This window comes from Acomys minous, assembly GCF_964271855.1.
Source record: "Acomys minous genome assembly, chromosome: 5".
Taxonomy (NCBI): Eukaryota; Metazoa; Chordata; class Mammalia; order Rodentia; family Muridae; genus Acomys; species Acomys minous.
In genome coordinates, this window is record NC_140494.1 from 15,721,733 (window position 1) to 15,745,362 (window position 23,630).

The 23,630-nt window shown below is 43.5% G+C and overlaps 1 protein-coding gene across 1 annotated transcript in view; it reads right to left on the bottom strand.

Annotated features, from left to right (window-relative positions):
* The window catches only part of ITGA8 (integrin subunit alpha 8), a 175,697-nt gene extending 152,286 nt beyond the window's left edge, over positions 1–23,411 (bottom strand). The window contains 3 exon segments of the mRNA XM_084781250.1: positions 22,292–22,425; positions 23,020–23,156; positions 23,159–23,411. Of these exon segments, the coding sequence (XP_084637376.1) occupies positions 22,292–22,425; positions 23,020–23,156; positions 23,159–23,227 (340 nt within the window). The 5' untranslated portion in view covers positions 23,228–23,411.
* Between the last annotated feature and the right edge of the window lie 219 nt (positions 23,412–23,630).

Here is a 23,630-nt window from a genome sequence, read left to right on the forward strand (position 1 = left end):
ATCACAAAGACCCTTGTGCCTCCCTGCAGCACAATTCACAACAGCTAAGTTACAGACCCAACCTAACTAACTGTCCATCAACAGGAGAGTTTAAATAAAATGGGGATATGTATACGTGTAACTTTTTAAGTTATAAAGAAGAACAAAGTCAGCATAGAAAAGTGCAAAGGCAACAGAGCACACGTGTTCACACAGGGGAATTGACAATGCCGCAGATTTCTCACACTCATAAACACTGCAGTTCCTTTTCTATCCATCCCAACTTCCTCCTCTGGATGTGTCACCATCATGAATTGTGTGTGTGTGTGTGTGTGTGTGTGTGTGTGTGTGTGTGTGTGTTTAAAAAATAACACAGATGCTAAGGAGATAGCTCAGTCAGGAAAGTGCTAGTCATGCTGGCATAAAGAATTGAATTTGTTGCCCATCACCTATGTAAAAGGCAGATGTGGTGGCATGCCTGTATAACCGCAGCACTGAGGCAGTAGAAGCCAGAGGATCTTTGCGCTAGCTAGTCTAGCCAAATTGGTAGCTCCAGGTTCAGTGAGAGATCCTGTCACAAATAAATAAATAAATAAATAAATAAATAAATAAATAAGTAAGCTGAAGAGCAATTAAAGGAGAGAGTTGACATCAAACACACACACACACACACACACACACACACACACACACACACACACACGATTTCGTGAACAATATATATCCAGGACCTTTACTCTGTCCAGGACTAGACAACAAATGTTTTAGGCACTGCAGTCTTCCGCAGCTGTCTATTATAGTTACCCAGTCCTACACTCTTGGTGAAATCAAACCACAGACAGTGGAGAGGAAAGTGGGCATGGCTGAGTTTCCAGAAAATTTTATGTATGGGCACAGAAATTGAAATGCCATATGCTTTTCCTTTGTAACAAAATATTATTTACATTGTTAGCCAGTTCAACTTTAAAAGTATGCATACCTTACAGATTGTGCAATAATAATAATTAATAATAATCATAATCAGAAAAGATGGTTCAAGATGTAGTTTGCCAACATTTGATAGACTATTATTTTAATTGGTAAGCAGCATTCTGTACTCTTTAGGCAGCTGAGTGTGTTTGCGTTTCACATTTAAGAAGTCTGCGATTGACAGCCATCAGTGGCCAGCTGCATAGGCAGATGCATGCGTAGATAGAAACACGGATGGGTGCATTGGTGCACAAGTGGGTAACCAGGCAAACAGATAAATCTAACTCATTCCTCTGAACCCTTATATAACATTATATCCCATTAGAAAACCAGGTATGTTTTAGGTATCCATGTCACGTGCATACAAATGTCTATTTCTTTTTGTTTTGCTGTTACTAAGCCCGTGGGCTCTGAGCACCATTGTAAAATACATTTCATTGGATGTTAACTGTAGCTCATGGGCTCACCAGAGAGTAGAGTGTGGGGTGGGGCATTTACTGTTCAGGATAGTTAATGTTTTCCCAGCCACTTGCCTAGGAAACGGCATCTCACTTTTTTTTTTAAAAAAAATCTCATTTATGTCTGCCCAATATTAGTATCTTTGGTCACCTTTTTATGTCTGTGGACCATTCACTTCCTCCTGTTACTTTCTCACTTATGTCCTTTGCTTATTTTCTTGTTTGCATACTAGCTTTACTGATTGAGGTGTTGATTCCTTTTTTTTTTTTTCCATTATACATGATGCAAATATCTTCCTTCAGCTTTTTTTCTCTTCATGTCTTTTAACCTTATGTGGCTTATGATGCATGTAAAATTTATTCTTACACATTGTGGTAGAGCTATGGTGCTTATTTCAGCATGAAAAGACATGTGTCCTAACACCATCACACTCATTCCTTTATTCCCTCCACTATGACCAAATAACTGACAGAAGCCACTGCAGGGAAGAAACACTGAATTTGGTCCACAGTGTCGGGGTATTTCAGTCCTCCCTCTGGTGAAGAAGCCAGCTCAACAGGAGGGGTCTTAGTCCAGGTCAGGTGACTTGGCTGGCCATATCCTATCAACCAAGAAACAGACAGCACTAGACTAAAGCTAGGTCTGGTCTATACTTTAAAAGACGCCCCCCACCTCCCCAACCCCAGCAACCCATCTCTGCCAGCCAGGTCCCACCTAAAACGTCTACAACCTCCCATCTCTGAGTTCTACTAGGAAGCAGACACATGAGTCTGTGGGGCACACTTCACACCCGAACCATAGCACCCATCTATTGAGAGTTTGACCTCATTTTACTCAGTGATGGTTATTGTATCTCTGAGGAAAATAAAAGAATGATAAACAAAACAAAGCAAGAAAATACTCCTTACATATCCTAGAGGGTCCCATACCTTCCTTGCTCCCCAGTTTGTGATTTTTGCTAACAGGCGATACACTGATGGTCTACCCTGTGAACACACCCAGCCTCTATCTGCCTCGCTCTTCCTGGTACCTGGAATGTTCTTCCCACTGTGCTCTCCACAGCTGAGAGAGCTCTCTTCTTCATTGCTTGGGTGGAAGTTAAAACACCCACCTCCCCGACACACCCATTTCCTGCGCCATCCAACCCTTTATGACTCTCTTGTGGTCTTCTGTACCTTTTGAAAATAGCACTGACTGCTATCTGAGATGATGCTATGCTAATCTTCACACGCATTGACTTTCCCTTGATAATATACATTAATGCCATGCACAGAGACATCCTGCCTCTCCTCTGCAGTTTCCTCTTCTTGAATGAATAATTCATGGCACCCTGTCAGCTGTCCATAAGTGTTTATTGAATGAATGGCCCAGTTCCCACACGCTCATTCAGAAATTTTCCCAGAATAAATTATTCAGAACAATTGGTGTGTGTATGTCAGGGAAGAAAGGAGGGAGAGGGAAAGGAGAGAGAGAGAGAGAGAGAGAGAGAGGGAGAGAGAGAGAGAGAGACAGAGACAGAGACAGAGACAGAGAGACAGAGAGACAGAGAGAGAGAGACAGAGATTGTGACTGACCTTTTACATTTTAAAAACTATGTTTCTATCATCTGGGGGTGATGACAAACCTGAAGATACCCTGAAAAGACACGGAACCAACTGATGGGTGTCGGCAAACAGCAGTGCTTTGTCTGTTCTATTTCCTGGGCTGTAAATGATCTCCCTTAAGCTGGTATAGCTGGGCGGTCTGCGGACAGATCCCAGTGGGTGGCAGAGCATGCCAGCTTTAGGTCTTTTTATTTTGGGGAATGCATGTTTCAGAGCAGGAGTGGGCTGCAGGGCTTTAGAATGTGGTACGCACATGAGCAACAACAGAGTTCTCTAATCTGTCTAGGGCGATGAGACGAATTGAATTACAGAAGATGGATCACCAGGATTGGGGTGGGGGAGGGGGCGAGGAAGTGAGGGTGGGGGTGGGGGTGGGGGTGGGAGTGGGGGAAGCTGAAACTACACTGGTGGGACCGAGCACTTCTGCAGATGAGACAATTTTGGGAAACTATTTATAAAGCCTTTGGCCTCCTTTGGGAAAAACAGTTAAGTTTGGCTCTTGCCTTCAGTCATCACTTCCAAGTCTGTCACCACCGGAGGGACTTTCTTCGAGCAGTGGCGAGATCTGTTCAGACAGTTTTGATCAAGAAAAGGGGGAAGAGATCTTTAAACATTTAAGCCTTGAGCTCCATCAAACATGTACTTTGAAGGTTACATTTAAGGTGGAGCTATGTATGTGAGAATAAAGGATACATAAAATTCAAGATAAAATGATGGTGCCAGATAACCTTTTATCTAAAACAAACAAACCCAAGTGGAAGAGCAGCGCGAGTCAGATTTTATGTCATGGAAAATTAAAGTTGCAGATGGGTTATTCTCAATCCCTCCATTAAGATATGTTAAAGACTGCTCGGAGGCTCCACTCTTGACTGTTGGGAATCTTCAAGTCTTTAAATAAATTTCACTGACTCATTTCTGCCTCTGACATTCAAGAGATGCTTTACTATGATTGGACGAGAAATTACTAGCTGAAATTGTTTATTGACACCTAGATGTATACCCTACGTACGTAGATATGTACATGAATGTGGAAACACACATGCAGTGTGAGTAACTGCTTCCCTTTGCCTGACAGATTGAGTCTCCATGCCCTGTTCACATCAGAGGGCACAGGCTCTAGCTGATCTCTGTGTGGCATCTCCTTTCTGTTCTGCTAGCTCTCCTGTTCTCCATTGGGTTTCATGCCTGATCTCTCTCTCTCTCTCTTTCTCTCTCTCTCTCTCTCTCTCTCTCTCTCTCTCAGCAATCCTTTCTTATTTCCAGTTTCTCTAATTTCCTTAAAACCTGTTTGTAAGTGGAGGGCAGGACAGCACGTGCCTGCAATCTGCGCACTTGGGTGGTAAAGGCAGGAGCATTATGAGTCCGAGGCTAGCTTGGGCTAGTTAGTGAGCACCTGTCCCAAAACAAAACAAGAAAAAACAAATAAGCAAACAAAGGACAAAGGGCTGGCTATGTGGCTCACTGTCAGAGTGTTTCCCTGGTATGCATAAGACTCAGTTCTTTGCCAACACCAAATAAATAAATAAGGCTGCAAATTCTTTTTTTTTTTTTAGTTAAAAATTCATAGGTTATTTTATGATTTCCAAACAATGAATTGTTTTGCATAAAGATTCCTTCTCTGTGGATCTTAATGGTGGAACTAAGTGCTGTTGTTAACAATGACTTGAAGTATTTTCTCTGCTATTGGCCAGCCAGATTATTCCGTATTTGGGTGGAGGTATGGATGATCTGGGAAAGTGATTTATACCTGACTGAAAGACAATTTGTCACCTTAGAATTGTATCTGTGACAGGAGAGGTACTTTCTTGGTTTTTTTGTGTGTGTCAGAGATGGGCCATAGAAGTTTGTTTTGTCTTATTTTTTCCTTTTCTCTTTTAAGTAACTGAATATAGAGTCCTATAACATGGCAGCTAAAAGCACACTAGAATCCAGTTTCCTGGACTTACTTTCTGCTCATCATGGTAAACTCATTCAGCCATTCACAATTTAATAGCAGAAAAATAAATTATTCTATTCTGAAAATTATGAGACTTCTAAACTTATTTGTCAAAACCACAATTTCAATGTTTTTTTCCATATATAACCAAATATTAGTATGCTTGTATGAGACAAATTTATGTTTTTAGAGTTTAAATAATAACATTATTATGTATGGGCTTAGGAAAGCAATAAAAAAGATTATATTACAATATTCCTAATATATTTTTTGGCCCTGGATGAGAACATAATTTTTTGTAATTATTTCTGTATCTAAATCAGCTCCCAACGAACATATTCCCAGCTTCTTGTTTTGAATAACCATAGAAGCTAACCAGTGCTATTTAAAGTTTTGTTTAGCAGTAAAAATGAATGTGTTTTCTACATCATATAATACTACTTGAAATGTTTTTTAATATAGATTTTATTTCTTATTATGAATACAATGCTCTGTTGCATGTACACCTGCAGTCCAGAAGATGGCATCAGATCACATTATAAATGGTTGTGAGCCACCATGTGGTTGCTGGGAATTGAACTCAAGACCTCTGAAAGAGCAGTCAGTGCTCTTAACCTCTGAGCCATCTCTCCAGCCCTATTTGAAATGTTTTTCATGTGTGACTTGACTAGAGTTTTAAGTGAAGTTTGTTCTGGAAATATATAGGAACTTTTGTTGAGACAGTGTAATTTTGGAGGGTGGGAATTCTGCTGATTTATATGGCCCAGGAAGAGGAGCGAGAAATTAGAAATAAGGGGCCAAACCAAGGAGCTCCCCAAGAGAAATCAAAAGCCACCTGAAGAAGACAAGCTAAGAAACAAGCACAAAGACAGCCCCCAGTGTGCCACAGAGGCGCAGAAGCAGCAGTGACTGCAGCTGGACTACAGCAATGAAACCAACAACTTCAACCTTAGCATCTACAAATCGCTTCACTACATCCACATTGGTTGAAACAGTTAACAATCCCAGCAATGGATATGCACATATATGTGTATGAGTGTTCATCTGCACATACAAGCACACACACAAACACATACACACACACACACACACACACACACACACACACACACACGTGTGTCACTCTTCAGTGGTCTCTCTACACCATGTCCTTTGATACAAGCTTTCCTTAGCCTACAAAATGCACATATTTAAGTCAAATATGCAATCTTTCTGCATCCCTAAATAGTTTTTTCATTTTCTGCTACTGTGACACCTCTATTTGGAATAAAACTTCAATGCACTGGTTTTCCATAGGACTTAAATATATAGGACTGCCCTATCTATCTTGTCTATTGGTTTTGTGTGATATGAGGCAAGCCCATTAACCAAATCAGGAGCCAGTAGTACATTCTTTACAATTATCAACCTTGTGGTCCACAATTCCATTACATCATCACTTTCTGCTAATTGCTTTTCTTCATCTCTCTCAAGTTTCAACTCACTGCATCTCCTTCTGTCTCTGTTACATCATCCTGCATGGCAGCCACTGTGCTTTCCAGCATCAGTTGCTGACATGGCTTCCTGGTTGGCTGTTCTTGCTCAAGCTTGACACCTCCAAATCCATTCTCTGCCCTAGTGGCAAAGATTTTTCTCCATTGTAAAAATCAGCCACATTGAACCTTTACCTTGGCAGGGTCATTCTTGCCATTTCCAACCAATGTGATTTTAATTTACCTTCTTGATTTTTTTAATATTCATTCTCCCTCAAACCCCTGTTCTAGATTTTCTCTTTCTCTTATAATTCTCTTTTTTTTCTCAAGAAATTACCTGGGATTGCATGTGTTAGTTATAGGCCAAACTTTGAAATCAAGAGCTTCCAATAAGGTCTATGTATCACTTGTAATTCTCAAAGGCATAGTGTGTTTCTATTTAATGCCCAATCATTTGTTTATATGATGTAATGAAAATGTCTCAGGGTGAGAATCTTAGGAAGGTCACTAGTTGATGAAAATGTCTTCAATATGACCGCAGAGAAATGCTTTTAGATACAGTAACTGTTTGGGTTTCAGGGCTGGGTAAGCCAGCTTCTCTTGGTAGCATTTGAGAATGTATTTAAGCTACTTCCTCTTGCTTAGTTAAACTCTGTCTCCTTTGTTAGGAGATAATGCAGTAAAAGTGATTCCAACCATTCTTCCAATAAAGCAGTTCATACAACTAAAAGTTTATATAGATTTTCTGTGTGTATGCCGCACTGCTTGTGATAGTCAGAGGAAAACTTTGTAGAGTTGGTTCCCGCCTTCTTCTTTGTGGGTCCCACAGGTTCACCTTGGGTTGTCAGAACTGGCCATAAGGTGCCTACACCCACCCCTTATTATAATTTTTTTAAAAAAAGAACCATTTCTAATGTTGTTCAAATAAGTACCACAGTATCCAAGACTTCTTTGTCTTCAATTTATACTTTGGAAGATTAACAAGATGGAGTTGTCCTCTGGGAGATTTTCTTAAATTCTACCCCATCCAGGTACTCCTGCTATGGGGTGAGTGGAGACAAAGGTACATTCATTCAACAAATGCATACAGAAACGGTGGTCTACCCCGTGCCTGGTCACTCTGCTACTCCAATACCTGATGTGTTCTATATTTATCATATCCACATTCCCTTCTCCTCCCAACCATCTCTGCCTCCTCATTCTCAGCTGATGACTTTGCTTTTTGTTCCACTAATAAAAAACCTCAAGGCAGAATGATGGAAAAAGTCATCTTCTTCCTACAACCCATAACCCACCAGCCACTCAGAGCTGGTTTTTTTTTTTTAATTTTGCCTCTCCACTAGTACTAAGGATGAGAAGCCTTCCCTTCCTGATCACCAAGGTTAGCCCCTCTGTTTGACTTAGAACACCACCCGCTCCCATCTGTGCGTCTCACTCTCTCTTTCATTCAACATGGTTCCCTTACGTTTCCTCTGGATACTTTCCGTCATATTGCAACCATGCTACGGCAGCTACTTGATTATGACATTTCCATGGTCCCACCTATAGTTTTACACCCTTGGTCTGTCTTCCCATCTTCTCCCAGTCTGTATGGGCCCATTCTCTTGAAACTACTTTTAAATACCAAATACATAACTCTCAGTTACCAAGACAAATATTTTCATTCCACGTCACGTCTTTGTTGACATCTTGACTTTCATCTAACAGCATTCTCTGTGCCTTACACACTTCCCTTTATGCCCAACCCTTTTCTGGAGGTTGGCATGCTCCGGGTCTCACTTTCAACCTTGAGATAATCTAGTTTCTATTTGCTCTTTTGCTGCTCTATTCTTGGTCCACATATGCCCCCGTAAGAAAGCTATTGTCTTAAATATCATCTACACAGGGCTCCCAAATTTAAAACCCCAGACATCTTGCACAAGGCTTGGGTCTATTTATCCGACAGCCCATTTGACATCCATTTGGAGGCCTAATAAGCATCTCAGATTTCACATATCTGGATTCGACTCTTGATATTTTCCTCCAAGGCCTGCCCCCTCTCCACTGTTCCCAGGCTCTCAGTCTATTTACTCTGGGAGCTAAGGTCATTCTTTTTCTTTCTTCTCCACACTGTTCATCTCATCCAGAATGAGACCCTACTAACTGAAATGTGAAATCCAGTTCCACCCGTCTCTCATCCCCTTTCGCTCCTATTCACTATTCATGTCAAGCTGTACTTGCTGGCCTTGGACAGTGGTGCGAAGTCCTTGCCTTGGCCCCTTGGCTTCTGTTCTGGCTTGTGTTCTGTCCTGTTCCAGATAGTGCGTTCTCCATCCAAAAGCTAAACTTATCCTTTAAAAAAAAACACCCACAATTCAAATAATCTTACTTCCTACTCAAAACTCCCCATTGGTTGAGCATTTCTTTTAATATAAAACCCCAAATCTCAACCCTAGCTATTAAAGTACCATATAATTTAGTGCTGGTCGCAATCCTGAAAGATACAACCCCACCCATGTCATAATATTAAATGTTTAATTCTGAAAGGTCAAAATCCGTAAGGTTTATAGTGCCTAAAATCCAAGCTCTCTGAAATCATAATCCTGAAAGATTACATTGCCAAATATTGAAACCCCTAAACTCCACAAACCACAATTCCTCAGAAGGGGGGAAAGACGGAAAGGAAAGTCAAGTTCTAGGAAACGCATTAGCATGTTTGGCTGTACACTGGATGGCTGCACCATGCCAGGCAGAACAAACACATGGAAGCCGGCTAAGGCATGATTTTGAGTGTGTTTCCAGAGGAGAGCACTGTATCCAAATGGCCTGAGGCTTTTAGAAAGACTTTAGAAGGTTCTGGTTCACTTTATATATTTTTGCTCATCTGACTCCATGAAATTGCATTAGCACAATGTTGATTTGTTTGTAAGCATTGTATGCGTGGTTAAAAGCATCCATATTTCCTCAGTAGATGCGGAGATGTCTTTTGTACCCTTGCATTTGTGGAACATAAAATGTCTACAGATCTCAGATCTTCTTCAGGTAACTGTATTCAGTGGTGACCCATTTAGGTGCTATTTTTAAGTTTGAGGACTTAAGTTGGAACACGTACGCAATGTTTTTTTTTATCTAATCCACTCTCCTGCACCTCCCCAAGTCTACTGCCCACCAAATCTTCCTCCTAACTTCATGTGCTATTTGAACCAACGAGCCCAGTTGGCTCAGGAGTCGCTGTAGAAGAGAGAGTGGGAAGACTGTACAAACCAGGAGTTTGAAAGGACTCCCGAAAAACCACGATTCCCATGAAGTTTTGCCTTTGAGTGTCCATCACAGTATCTCAAATGACCATAGCTAAAGGTCTGGTTGCACACAATTACCAATCTTTATGAAATACATTTACACGTTTCTTTTTTAAAAATCTATTTCTTTTTTAATTGTGTGTGTGTGTGTGTGTGTGTGTGTATGTGTGTGTGTGTGTGTGTGTGTGTGTGTGTGTGTACATAAGTGAATAAAGACACACAAGTGAAGATTACGGCCTTCAGAATCATGTGGTCATGGCCCAATCTTGCTTCCAAAGTCTCTCTGGCCTAATTTTCTAGTCTTTCTTTGACTCTCTTCTCTCTAGGAACAGGCCTTTCTCTATTGCCCGCATCCATTCACTCCCAGATTTTAATCCAGACAATACTCCATAACACTTCTCCCTCATAGCCTTCACTCAGCTTAGGCCCTTTCTCAATTATTACCACTCAGTGAAATTCTATTGACCACTTGGGTTAGGTTAAATAATAGCCTCCACTTGTATACAAACTTATAGGTAAGTTATAAGTAAATAACAATGAAGGAGAGCTACATCTGACGTACAATCCAGATCACCTGACCTTAAGACAGACAGGGTCTCTTGCTTATTAATGTGGCCCAGTGTAAGAACAAGAGTTCTGCAAAACAAAAAAGCATGCCCAAAGAAGCCACACAGAAGCATGTGGCCAATAGTGTGGGCTTTAAAAATGGAAAGGGCCACCAGCCAAAGCACAGGGGCAGCCTACAGCCTGGGAAAGTCAAGCAAACAGCTCTTCCCAAGAGCTTCCAGAAGGAACATGGCTCTGCCAAGGTCTTGATTTTAACTCAGGGAGACGATTTTAGACTTGGACTTCCAGAGCTGTGTGGCAATCAATGTGTATTGCTCAAAGCTGCTCAAGTGTGTCCTAATTTTCTGTGTAGTGATAGAAAGCTGGTGATCCACCCAGTCTGACATAAATGCTCGTGCGCATACACACACACCCCTCTCTCTGTCCCTCGGGTCACTGCTTTTCCTAGCCCAGCCTCTAGAGACAAGGCGAACTTTCTCTTTGTGACCATATGCCAGGGTCTAGAAGGTCGGCTTGTATCAAGTCACTAAGGTCTATTTAAAACTGTACTGTTCCCCTTAGATGGTGCTGTAATAAGTAAATATATGTTGGAAATAAAAGGTGATATTTAAGTATAAAATGTATTACAATAGGGCTGGGGAGATGACATAGGCATCAGACACAGCCTGAGTTCTAATCCCAGAACCTATGTTTTGAAATTCCAGGCAAGTTGATGTGTGTTTATAATCTTGGGGCTGGGGAAGCGGAGACAGGAGCATCCTTGGGGCTTGCTGGCCAGCCATCCTAGCAGGCGTGGCGACTTACAGTCCAGTGATAGCTCTTGTCTCAAAGCAAGGGAAACACCTGAGAAATAAGGCCTGGTGTTGACCTCTGACTTGCCCAGCACTAGTATTACAACTGTGTCTCCCTGAACTGAACTTAGTGTGTCGCCTCTAGGGCTGAAACTTGGGTCCGCATGCCATCAGGGCAAGCATTTACCAACTGAGAGCTCTCTGCAGCCCAGAACCTGTATGTTCCAAGCAGCTGTGCATTGCCCTCTCCTTCCAGTACTCTTCATTTGATTTTTTTTTTAAATTAACATTGAAACAAAAGTAACTTCTCATGTCCATGTCCATCCTTTGTTGTTGTTGCTGTTTTCTTTTTCATGTTGATCTTTTGCAGACTTCAGTTTATATCACACTTATGTGACTTATGGCATTAACTTAGTTGACTATCATATTTAGGCTGTTGAAATTATTATTATTTTTTCTTCCATATAAGGATGTGTGGTAATCTTAGAATTCGAGAAATATATCCCATTTTGGAAGTATAAGAAGGAAAATCAGGTTAAAGGAGCCTGAAATTGCCACCTCCTATATAGCCAGCTGGGACTTCCAGTGGAGCGAGGGGGACACCAACCCACCCATAAAACCTTTGAACCAAAATTTGTCTTGCTTACAAGAAGTGTACGGATAAAGATGGAGTGGAGATAGAGAGAACGGCCAGGCAGTGACTGGCCTGAGACCCAGCACATGGGAGAGAGCCGACCCCTGACACTATTAGTGAAACTCTGCTACGCGTGCAGATAGGAGGCTAGCATAACTGTTCTGAGAGGCTTCACCCAGCAGCTGATGGAAACAGATGCAGAGACCCACAGCCAAACAACAAGGCCAAGCTTGAGCAGGATAGAGGAAGCCAGAGTGGTCAAGGATACTGCGATAAGATTTACAGACTAAATAAGCTGGGGCCCACGGGGGCTCACAGAGAGTGAACCAGCGCCAAAGAGCATGCATGGGCTGGACCTAGACCCCTTGCACATATGTGGCAGATGTGCCGCCCAGTTCAACATGGAGGTCCCCTAACAATGGGAGTAGAGTCTGTTTCTGACCCTGTTGCCTGCTTTTGGATCTGTTTCCCCTAGCTGGGCTGCCTTGTCAGGCCTCAAAGCAAGTGAAAGGATAGGATGTGTTTAGTCCTGCTGTGATTTGAGATGCCAGGGTGGGGTTGGTACTCTCATGGCAGAGGGTGGGAGGGCACGCCTCTTCTCTGAGAAGAAGGAAAGTGCAAGAATTGGGGGAGGGTGGACATGAGGGTGGGACTGGGAGGAGTGGAGGGAGGGGCTGGGATCAGGCTGTGAAGTGATAAAATAAATTAAATAAATAAATAAATAAATAAATAAATGGGGGAAAAAGAACAACAACAAAAGAAAATCATTTCTGAGAGACAAGTTATTCTAGGCAGTTGAGGAAGAGGCCACAAAACAGCCCCAAATGAATTGGAACATGTGTGTGAAGGGGAAGGCGCCGTGGGAAGACATTAATTAAGCCATGTGGCAAGAGGCTGGCTTGTAATGGAGCCATCTGGCAGGGCTTTGGGGGGTGACAATGGAGGCAGCTGAAATGGAGCCGCAGCCTGGCCATTAGGAGTTTTTACTAGACCTGGAGTCAGATAGTGGAACTAGCATGGGTTATATAGGGTTTTTTGACTAAACATGTTGCTGTAGTAATGCTGTGCACCCTTTGCTCTGGCCTCGGTGCGTCCTGGAAATCATGATCGACTGATAAAGAGGCTTTTGCATTATCATAAGCGAATCTGTGTCCATATGTCAAATACCAGAGATAAAGATAAATCAGCCTGAAACGACTGAGCAAATGCCTTACAGTGCAGTTGCACTCATTTTGGTCTGTACTTATTTAATATGTAAGATTCTGTGCTTCAAGTGGGCAGTCAGCTTGGTGACTACAGATGAGAGTCCCATGCCCAGATTTCACGACCTGCAGGTTAGGGCATCTCAACGGATAGTGCATTCTTACTCAACATGTCTTTGTTCACAGCTCTATTACCAAATGCATTCCGAATGTTAGCCTTCATTTAAAGAATGACAAAGACAGTCCTGCGCCTTCGCTCTCACGCCAGAGAAATGACCTGCATTCATCATTCCAAATAGATATTCTTACATATTTTGATTTTTATTAGATCAGAAGTTGGCATAGCCTAAAGATCTTAATGCCATGTACTCAAAGCAATGGCTACAGAACCAAATGTGCTCGTATTAAATAAATAACGTTGTTATGGTCTCAAGACACATATTTCCCCTCTGCATTTAAAATTTTTGTTGTTATTCTCCTTATGGGAAAATTCGTCCTTATGTACCTCCTATGGATTTTTGACAGTTGCATTTAGTCAAGCAGGCACCACAATAACCGGGATGAAGAAAGTTCCACCAGGCTGCCCCAGTTGCTTCCTGCTGCCCCTTTAAAGACAGCTCCTGCCCTTTGGAATGCTCAACAAGCATGTCAAGAGAGCCCCGGTTCTGTAATGGACACCTTATCTTTACAAAAATAATCCGAAGGGCGAAGGATGACTCTGGGCAATGTTTGTGGATCTAGAAATGTTTCTCATCTCAAGGAGCCTCTGGGCTGCTACCCTTAGCATCAGAGATGCCAGTTCTGGCCTTTCTGCATTGAATGGCACTCCCTGCAGATCATCTGGTGACGTTCATCTGCCCATGTGCATTTCATAACAGTGCAGACCTGGTGTGAGAGGTAGAATGTTTTGAATAGAAACCACTTATCAGTGAACCACAATTTGCTTGCCTATCTCAAACCTCCTTACAGCTTGGCCTACAACTGACATTACTTCTAATCTACTTAGGATTCATTATGCAGATACACCTTGCACACAGCTACACATGTTTTTGGTAAGCATGTGCCGAAGTTGAATTTTGAAAAATTAGACATTTTCATTAAATGTGCTAGACACGTTTGTTGGTTAAAGAATGAATGGATGCTTCTAATGAAACTAGCATTAGCTTTCTATGCATTTTTCACAAAGATCTATGTTTGTGTAACCAGACAGTATCAGGTGAGCAGACCTAAGCAGGCATCACCACAGTGCTGGCCATGTTCCTCGGCTTCCTCATGAATGCAAGACTCTACACAGGACATTCAGCCAGTCGGCTTGAATGTCAAAGTGCAGTTTTCCTCTCTCAGAATAATTTCAAGACTATTTTCAATATTTCTCACAGAAAGCTGCATCTGTTGTCTGGAGTAGTCTTGCCAAGAACCGGGAAGCCTGTTGCCTCACACAGACTTCCCAGCTTCTTGAGAGAATTCTGCAGATTAAGCAACAGGCGCCTAGTGTTCATACGACTCAACTAGCCGTGGAGCAGATCTGTTTCCCATTTCTACTTGGAGTTTCAAGGGCTTCCTCTTTCTAATTGCTTCCTCCCTCTCCCTCGGTTGCTAAGCACTGTGGGGTCCGCTGCCTCCTCCCTTCTCCTATCAGGACTCAGTTGTGTTTCTTGTGGGGAGGTCTGAGCCAATGGAGATTCCTTTAGGAATGGATAGGGGGTGTCTCTATGAGGCCAGCATCAGCTAGACAAGTCTTGGGCAGTCAAGATTGGCCTGTAACTAGTAATATTTCTGCCTATGCATTTGTATACATATTGTCTTCCACATCTCTCTATATATACACATATATATTCATCAGTATATATTTATGAAAAGTAAAATGGCACTCTTTAGTTATTTGTTGATGTGTTGGAGGTTGGTCTGGGGCTCTGTATTTTGATGCTAATTATTGGCTCTCAAGCTATAGTTGTTGCCCTGACAAACACATTCTCACCATACCCCAAGTATTGCTGTGTAACTTTGCCTCCCTGATTGGTGGAATAAAAGGCCTACACCTGGGCAAGGCAGAAGGAAGGGACAGAGTGAAGGTTCACGGGCTTTGGGAGAGGAACTTGGGAAAAAGTCAGATACAGGTACTGGAGGAGGAGGAAGAGGAAGAGGAAGAAGAGGAAGAGGAGGAAGAGGAGGAGGAAGAGGAGAAGGAATAAGAAGAGGAAGAGGAGGAGGAAGAAGAGGAAGAGGAAGAGGAGAAAGAGGAGGAGGAGGAAGAGGAAGAGGAGGAGGAAGAAGAGGAAGAAGAGGAGGAAGAGGAGGAGGAGGAGGAAGAGGAAGAGGAGGAGGAAGAGGAAGAGGAGGAGGAAGAGGAGGAGGAGAAAGAGGAGGGGGAACCACCATGATGGTTAGATGGAGAGAGCACGAGGCCTGACTGGCAGGGATGAAGCGATGGAGAACATTAGCAGGTATTTATGGAATTGTGGATGGGAGGTAGCCCAAGAGAAATTATTAGAAACAGATGCCATGGTATGGAGGCTTGGGAGGTAAAAGGCAGGTTAGGAGGTGATATCTGCCATGCCCCAGGTGAAGGCTATTCTTAAAAAAACACAACAGGTGTCTATGTCTTTTCTTGATTGATAGTGGCTTAGAAGAACCACTGTAATAAACTATAAGCCTAATAATAAACATTTAGTAGGCCATACTTTTAACAACACCAGTGATGGGAATCAAATTCAAGGCCTCATGCATGTTAAGAAATCTCTCTGCCAACCAGATAGATCCCTTGTTCTGTTGTCCTCAATGCCCTTCATCCTCATCTTCATCAGTTTGCTGTGCCAGGCACCGATCCTAGAGCTTCCCCATTCCACCGCTAAGTTCTATCGCACCCTCCCTGTGCCTTTCGTTTTAAAGCTTGGTCTCTGCCAGTTGTCTGAGCTGTATTTGGACTTACTCTGTTGCCCATGCAGGGCTGGGGTCGTTGACATTCCAACCTCAGCCTTCCAGGTAGCTGGGCGTACACGTCTGCACCAGCACCCTTGGCTCCACTGTGGACCCTTCAAAGAAGGTTATCACCGCATTCCCCTCCTCCATCTTCTTCCTTTCAACTGAACTTGCTGGAGAACAGCTTGCTGCTCTTCCTGAGTCCTGTCACACTCAGGTTCTTCCTTCTGTCGTCTGCTTGAGTTGCTCTGCTCTGTATTTTCCTTTCCCTTTGTTCCTGAACAAAGCATGATCTTCCCTCCACTCACCACTAGAGATGGGTGGAGGGAGAGGGAGGCTGGAAGAGCAAAGCTCTGTCACCAACACGTTTCCCATCTCTCACACAAGGAAACCGGTGCTATCACAAAACCAGCCAGTCCCCGGCTCCAGCAACACGGAAGAGAACAGACCACATAAAACAAAGGATTCCATTTTCCAAGCCAAATCCCAGCAAAAACCTGGCCAGTCTGGGGAAAATGAGACGGAGGAAGGAATGGGAGGATACAAGGGATAAGATAACGATTGAGGTGTACTATCAATAGATTAATAAAATATATTTTAAAAAATAAAAGAAAAGCCCTAACCAAATTACCTAACATTTTATGTCTTTCTTTTTCTCTTTTTCCACAAAGATACTACATTAAAGCAAATTCTAGCAGTCTTTCTCAGTTGGCTTATCCCAACAGTGCCTCCCACTGCTTCCTGTTTCCTCTCTCACATGGGTCTCTTAGCAATGAGTGGATCCTGCTGACTGCCTCTGTACTTACTACTGTTGTGACAATTGCTACCATATACTAGCCCATGCCACTAGCTTTCTCCTCCAAGGGTTCCACTTGAGAATCAAAAACTGACAAAAATTTCCTGGATGGTGCTTGGTTACAGAGGTCAACTGTTTACCCTTTTGTGAGCCATAGCTGAAAATGTCTATTCCGTTCATCCCATCCGTTACCTGAAGGGCTCTAGTCTACTGATCTTTACCATACCCACACATTGCTGCGGAAGGTGGAGGTTAAAAAAAAAAAAAAAAGAAATGAGCCTTGGTGCTTCGCATGCATGAGGCAGATGTGAGGTTTTAAGCTTTGTATGTCCGGGGCACAGTTCAGAGGCAGAAGTGAAAGAAATCGATTCAGCCAATAGGAAGAATGTCGTCCCATTCAAGTATCAGAGTAACAGAGCCGGGAAGAGAGAAATGACTCTTTGGAACTTGATTTTGTACAGAGCAGAAAAATTATCTGCTCTTTGCACCTCCCCCACCACCATATGCTTCCTTTAAAAGCCCCTCCTTCTGCACTTGAAAGGACCAGAATTTGATGCTATTCATGCGTTTGAAGTCCTGGGCCACTGGAAACTTCCTCTAGTTTTGCATTTATCACATGATACAGTGAAAAATAAAACCCAAGTTGATAAGGTAGGAATAAAATGATGATCCGTTAACAAAAAGAACTAAGTTGTCAGGTAACTTTTAAAGGGAGGCAGTTAGTCTTAAATAAATGAAGGTTGGTTCTGAGACTAAGTTATGTGGCTGTCTACCTCAGTGTCTAACTGAGAACACTGAGTGAGTTACGCCAGCAAAACACTAAGTGGTAGACATCCCAGGGCAGGGACAAGGTAAAACAACTTCCTTGAGAACATCAGATTTTCTTGGTATTTTGCTTTGAGATATAATGAGAAAAGCAGACAGAGTGAAAGACATGGACAGTGGGTAGCATTACAGAGGAACACTGGCAACACAGAATACACGTATGCCTGGCACTTTATACACACCATTCCATGGATGCCACCTTGCTTGTGGCCCTAAGTCACAGCCCCTACTCCTTTTTCCAGGAAGCAACTCACCGGAGGACTCTAAGCAGACTGAGCAGGGACACTGCAATCCACAAGTTCCATCAAGAACAAGCTTGATTCGAAACCTCTGGTTTCCCCAAGCCTCTTGCCAAAATTGCTTCTTGGTTTAGCCTCTCGGGGAGGAAGACATTTGCCTTGGGGATTGCAGCTCCAACTCTGGTGGGCAGGTGAGCGGGGGGGTGGGGGGGGGAAGAGTTAGGGAGGGAGGGTGCTCCATGCCTCTCTGGCTCCACAGGCCCACTAGAGACCATGAACTTGGACTCCAAGAAGACCGGCTTCCTCCCAGAAAGCAGCCTATGTCTGCTGCTGTGCCATCGTGAGTGGTCTTGTTCATGCCTTTGAGATTAGTTTCCGGATTCCCAAAATGAGTTTTACACAGTTGCTTTGTGTAAGAGATTAGGAACAATGATCAAGAGCACAGAAGGGCTGCACTGCAGCCGTCATCGGTCAGATTCACGCCTCTGCAACACTGACCATGAGGCTCAGAGCCGGGGATGCCTGTGGCCACCATCCAGCCTGGATTCTAACGGTCCCCTCTGTTCACAATGCTGATGCTCAAGTAGAAATCAGCTCTGTAGGCTCCTGTGGTCCCATCTTTGCTTTCACAGCTTTGCATCAAATTACAGCTACTATCAATTCCTCTCTCCTGGGCCACGTGAATTGAATAACTGGACAAATTAGGCCTGGGGTATCAGTACCCACTCAGGAGCACACACTGGAACCTGGGCTTCTGAGTTCCCATCCACTTCTCCTCCATATTTCCTATAGAAAATTAAAAAAACAAAAACAAAACAAAACAAAAACCCCTGTTTCTAGACTCACAGTACCCCCTCTTGGTTGACACAGGGATTTTTTTCTTTCCCAGAGATGTGTATCTTCTTTTTTCAGTGAGACATCTCTCTTTCCAGCTCATTAAAGTATTAATTCCAGCCTGAACTCATGATTTCTCTTAAATTCTGTGCAGCCTTTCCTACCTCACTGCTTCTGAAATAATAATAACAACCTTCTCGGAGTGGAGGAGATGGCTGAGTCAGTAAGGCGCTCGCTACATAAGGACTACAGTGTGGTCAGTAAGGCGCTTGCTGCATAAGGACTACAGTGTGGTCAGTAAGGCGCTTGCTGCATAAGGACTGCACTGTGGTCAGTAAGGCGCTTGCTGCATAAGGACTACAGTGTGGTCAGTAAGGCGCCTGCTGCATAAGGACTACAGTGTGGTCAGTAAGGCGCTTGCTGCATAAGGACTACACTGTGGTCAGTAAGGCGCTTGCTGCATAAGGACTACACTGTGGTCAGTAAGGCGCTTGCTGCATAAGGACTGCACTGTGGTCAGTAAGGCGCTTGTTGCATAAGGACTGCACTGTGGTCAGTAAGGCGCTTGCTGCATAAGGACTACAGTGTGGCTTTGGTCATCTGGCACAGAACAACACCCAGGTGCTATGAATATAGAAAGAGAAAGACCCCTGGGGCTCCCTGGGCACACAGGAGAGGCAAATCTGGGGGCTCAGGGTTCAGTGAGAGATAATAACTCAAATATATCGAGTGGGGAGAGATTGCAGAAGATGCCTAGAATCAGCCTCTGGTCTCTGCACACAGAAACACATGTATATGTGCACCTGCACAAGCACTCACATGCACACACACACACACACACACACATACACACACACACACACACACGTGCGTGCATGAGATAGAGATAGAGAGAGAGTCTTGTGTAATTATTCCAGGAATATTCTTTTTTTTTTTCTGTTCCTTCACTTTGTTCCATTCATGAATTCTCAAATTACTATGGTCATGGCTTGATAAGTGTATTAGTTTGAAGCATGTCTCTATCAACAAAAATCTCTAAACATGTAGAGGCTAGGGCTGGAGCTCAGTAACTCAGCATTTACCTAGTATGTGCAGGTTTAATTACTAACCACCCACCCACCCACACACACACACACACACACAACACCCCAAAGCAGAAATCTTGTATACGTTTATAAAACATAACCTCAATGCCTGAGTCCTGGGGCGTCCTACTATGTTCCTCAGAACCACACAAAGAAGCCGTGCACCCCTTAGCCATTCTCTAAGTAACAAAGGAAGGTCTTTTCTTGATATTATTTTCTTTCTTAGGTAATTGCCAACATTGGCCTAGCTTGTCCCCTTCTGTTCTGTTGCAAATATAAGTTCAGCCACAATGTGAGATAAGTGCATTCCTGTGGGCCATGCTGGAAGCCCAAACACAAGCTTTCACCATTAGTTTGCTAAAGAAAAGTGAACTCAAAGCCCCAAACAATTGCTTTAGCGTGAATGTTGGAAAATATTAACTACTGTAATTTAACATGGAAAGTTTTGGCTGGAGATGCCAACTTGCCAGTCAGTTTGCTACCTAGATTCCGTGGCCATTATCTACTGATCATGACATCAACTGGCGCTAGCTCTGACAAAGACAGCTGGATATAATCAATCTGGGCAGACACCAAATCTTCCATTAGCCAATGAAAAGAAAATGCCAACTACAAACTGATTTCATGAATTATAAGATGTGCTAGAAAGTCATTAAATTCATTTGTATGACTAGACGTTGCTGCTCGGTGGCGGGGGGCAATCAACCATTCAACATTTCAACATTTAAATGCTTTCTTTTTTTAATCAAAATTCAACAGTGATTTCCACTTTTATGTTTTAAGGTCTGGATTTAGATTACATTTTAAATATATAGATTAGTCACTGGAGAGATGGCTGTTCTTCCAGAGGACGTGAGTTCAGTTCCCAGCACCCACAACCCTTGTGACTCCAGCCTCAGGTGATCCAATGCCTTCTTCTTGCCTCCATGGGCACTCATGCACGTGTAAAACACACACACACACACACACACACACACACACACAGATGAACACAGAGGTATATCAAAATAAATATTAAAAAGTTATGTGGGCTCAGATGATTAAAATGGCATTGGTTTTATGCTTGTGTAATCAAATGTTAGACAAAGTCTTTGTGTGTGCATGTATGTGCGGAATATGCATGTGTGCAGACGTGCTTGCTCAAGTAGCATATGTGGAAGCCAGAGTTTGAGGTTATATCCTTCCCCATCACTTATTGTTTGAGGTGAGGCCTCGCGTGGAACCTGGCGCTCTCAGTGTTGACTAGAAAACACCTTAAGTGCTTCTGTCCACCACACACCCAAGTTCCGAGGTCACAGGCACACCCTGGGACACCAAGCTTTGACACAGTACTGGGAATTGAACTCAGGCCCTCATGATTGTGCAGCAAGCTCTTTACCCACTGAGCTGCCTCCCTGGCCCCAGAAGTTTGTTCTTAAACTGGAGATCAGAAAGCGGCTAAAACTTCATTGTTCTGTTCACAAAAGATTAAAAATTTCCAGTTATTAAACTTACGGCAAAAAATAAAGGCTTATCAACCTGGCATCAAATGACCACATTATTTAATGAAATAACAAACTAGATATTGCAACCATAGATGGGCATGGGAATATAATTTCAAAAATGCTTCTATAAAACATTTTCTTAATTGGGTCATAATTCAAGGCAAGGATTGCATATTTTTTCTTTAAAATGATTTCCATATTCATAGCACTGGAATTATTTTCCTTCTCAACATAAATGACACAGATTAAAGCCATGAGTACATACTACCCAACCAATGTCATCAAAATTCTGTGAAAATGGACATTTATGTAAATTCTAGATGCAGGACATCTAGATAACCACAAGACCACAAGGAAGGCAAGAATGACATCATAAAATAACTATGCCATGGACAAGGTGTTGTAAACTACTGCCCATCACACCCTGTCATGTGATCTAACATATTTACATTTTTGAAGAGTGATATCTATTCATATATATATAATTTGAATGATAACATTTGGGTGGTACAAACTAAAACACTGAGTGGTAATGCTTTCAAAACACTACTTTTAAATTATTTTCTTAGGACCTACAAGGAAAAAAGAAAAGAAAAGAAACCAGCAGATGAAACATAACCAGACTGAATTGTTTAAAATGTATTTTCCCTTTAATTAAATAAAAAACATCTGTCTAGGGATTTGGGGAATGAATGTAGTCCATCCACGCGCTGCCTGTAGTATTTTGCATCCAATGTCCAATATTTTGAAAGAAAAGTCTTTCTTTCTATAAAGAATTAGCATGGCAAGCACCCCAGGTTGCAGTCTGGATCTGCTGTAAGGGACGTCTCAACTCTGGACTTGGGAACTAGAGGAGCACAAAAATACTCCGAAGTAAAGTCTTTTCCCCAGGTCTGCATTGGAGGAACAACCCAATTCTCTCTATAGTCAAGGTAAAGCTGTAACTCTGGCTGGCCTTGAACTCAGAGAGACCAGCCTGCCTCTGCCAACCAGGATTAAAGGAGTGTGCCCCCAAACTCCACAGGTTGGAACTTTCTATCTCTTCCAAGCATCCACTCCCCCTAGTGTTTACCTCTGAACAGTAGGGAAACAGAAGTCACCAGATGCACCCAAACACTCAGATTTACATTTGGAGTGGAAACAGAACGCGAAGTCACCACGGAGGACAGCTCTGGTTCTTTTTAACCAGGGGCCACAGTGCAGAATAGCATCACTTACTGGTGTTGTCAAACGGTATCTGCTTGCATTGTGCAGACCTCTCTGCCGGCCAGGGACAGTAGTAGACAGCTCCCCCTTCTACGATATCCGGCTGGCTAGTGTTGGCTTTGGGCGCCCCCACCAAGACACTGGCTCTACAAAAGGGTTGGAGAAAGTCACTCACTCCTCAGGGATCATAAACCTGTGCGCTCAGTATGTAGAAGCATGCCCCCCCCAACTGTTGCTGGGGTGGCAGGAACAAACAGATTTACAGTGGAAACACTGCCAAACTTGATTTCCTCTTTGGAAGTCTATTAGCATCAGAAACCTGGTTTTGGAAGGAGCTGCTAATGGCTTTGAATGTCTAGGTAGAGGTAGGTGGTGACAGTTATGGGAAAAGCAGAGGACAGATCCCAAATGCCTGTAACTTAAGGCGCTTGCACCCAGACCTTAGTTGCTAAGAGCTCGACAGAAACAGACTGTGTTGTGGTCTTTATTTTTAGATTGCCCCGAGTCTTTTTGATCCCACTCTCTCCTTGGCATGATGCTCCTGTTGGACTTATATACAAGTGGAGCATCTCCAAATCCAGGTTCACAGGGCACGTATATCTAGTATAAGCCAGGAGAGAAAGAGCTGGTGGTGGGCATAGAGCTGCAATCTCAGACATCCTTTCCTCCGGGCTGTGGGGAGTACCGAGGGACAGGGACTGGATCCGGGAGCGCGCCACCAACCCAACCCAGCGACTTACGTGTGCGCATCAGGTATGTAGAAGTCCAGTGAGTAGCCAAAGTAGCTGCCCTCGGGGCCAGTGTACACGGTGAGCTTGTCTACGTCCAAATTGAACGCCAGCGATGCGGGGGACCACAGCATCCCCAGTGCAACCACAAAACGCAACAGAGAAGCTCGAACGAAGGCGCCGGGTTCCCCCGGGGACCGCTGTGGGCTTCCGCAGACATCACTCTACGCCCTGAACGCTGCTCCCCCGGGATCGGGAGCGTGGAGTCCAGAGGAAAAGGCCTGATGCTGCCCAGAGGCCGTTGTCCCGGGTTGGTGAGCTCGGCGCGTCCACAGTGACAGTCCTCGCGTCCTGTGCGGGCCCGCCAACCCCGCCGCTCTGGGCTAGCAGCAGCGGTCCGCGCTCTACCCTCTCCAGCGGTGGGCTGAGGAGGCAGGCGCGCTCTCGACGCCCTCTAGCGGCGGGTTCCCAGGCTGCGGGCCGGAGCTTGTGGTCCAGTACAGGATCAGGCGCCAGACGCTTGTTGCGCCCGCTGGATTTCTCCATCAGTTGCGATCTTAAAGACCATCTAAATCTCACAGATGACACCTCAAGCCGTTGTTTTGGAAAAAGCTGTGTTCCAT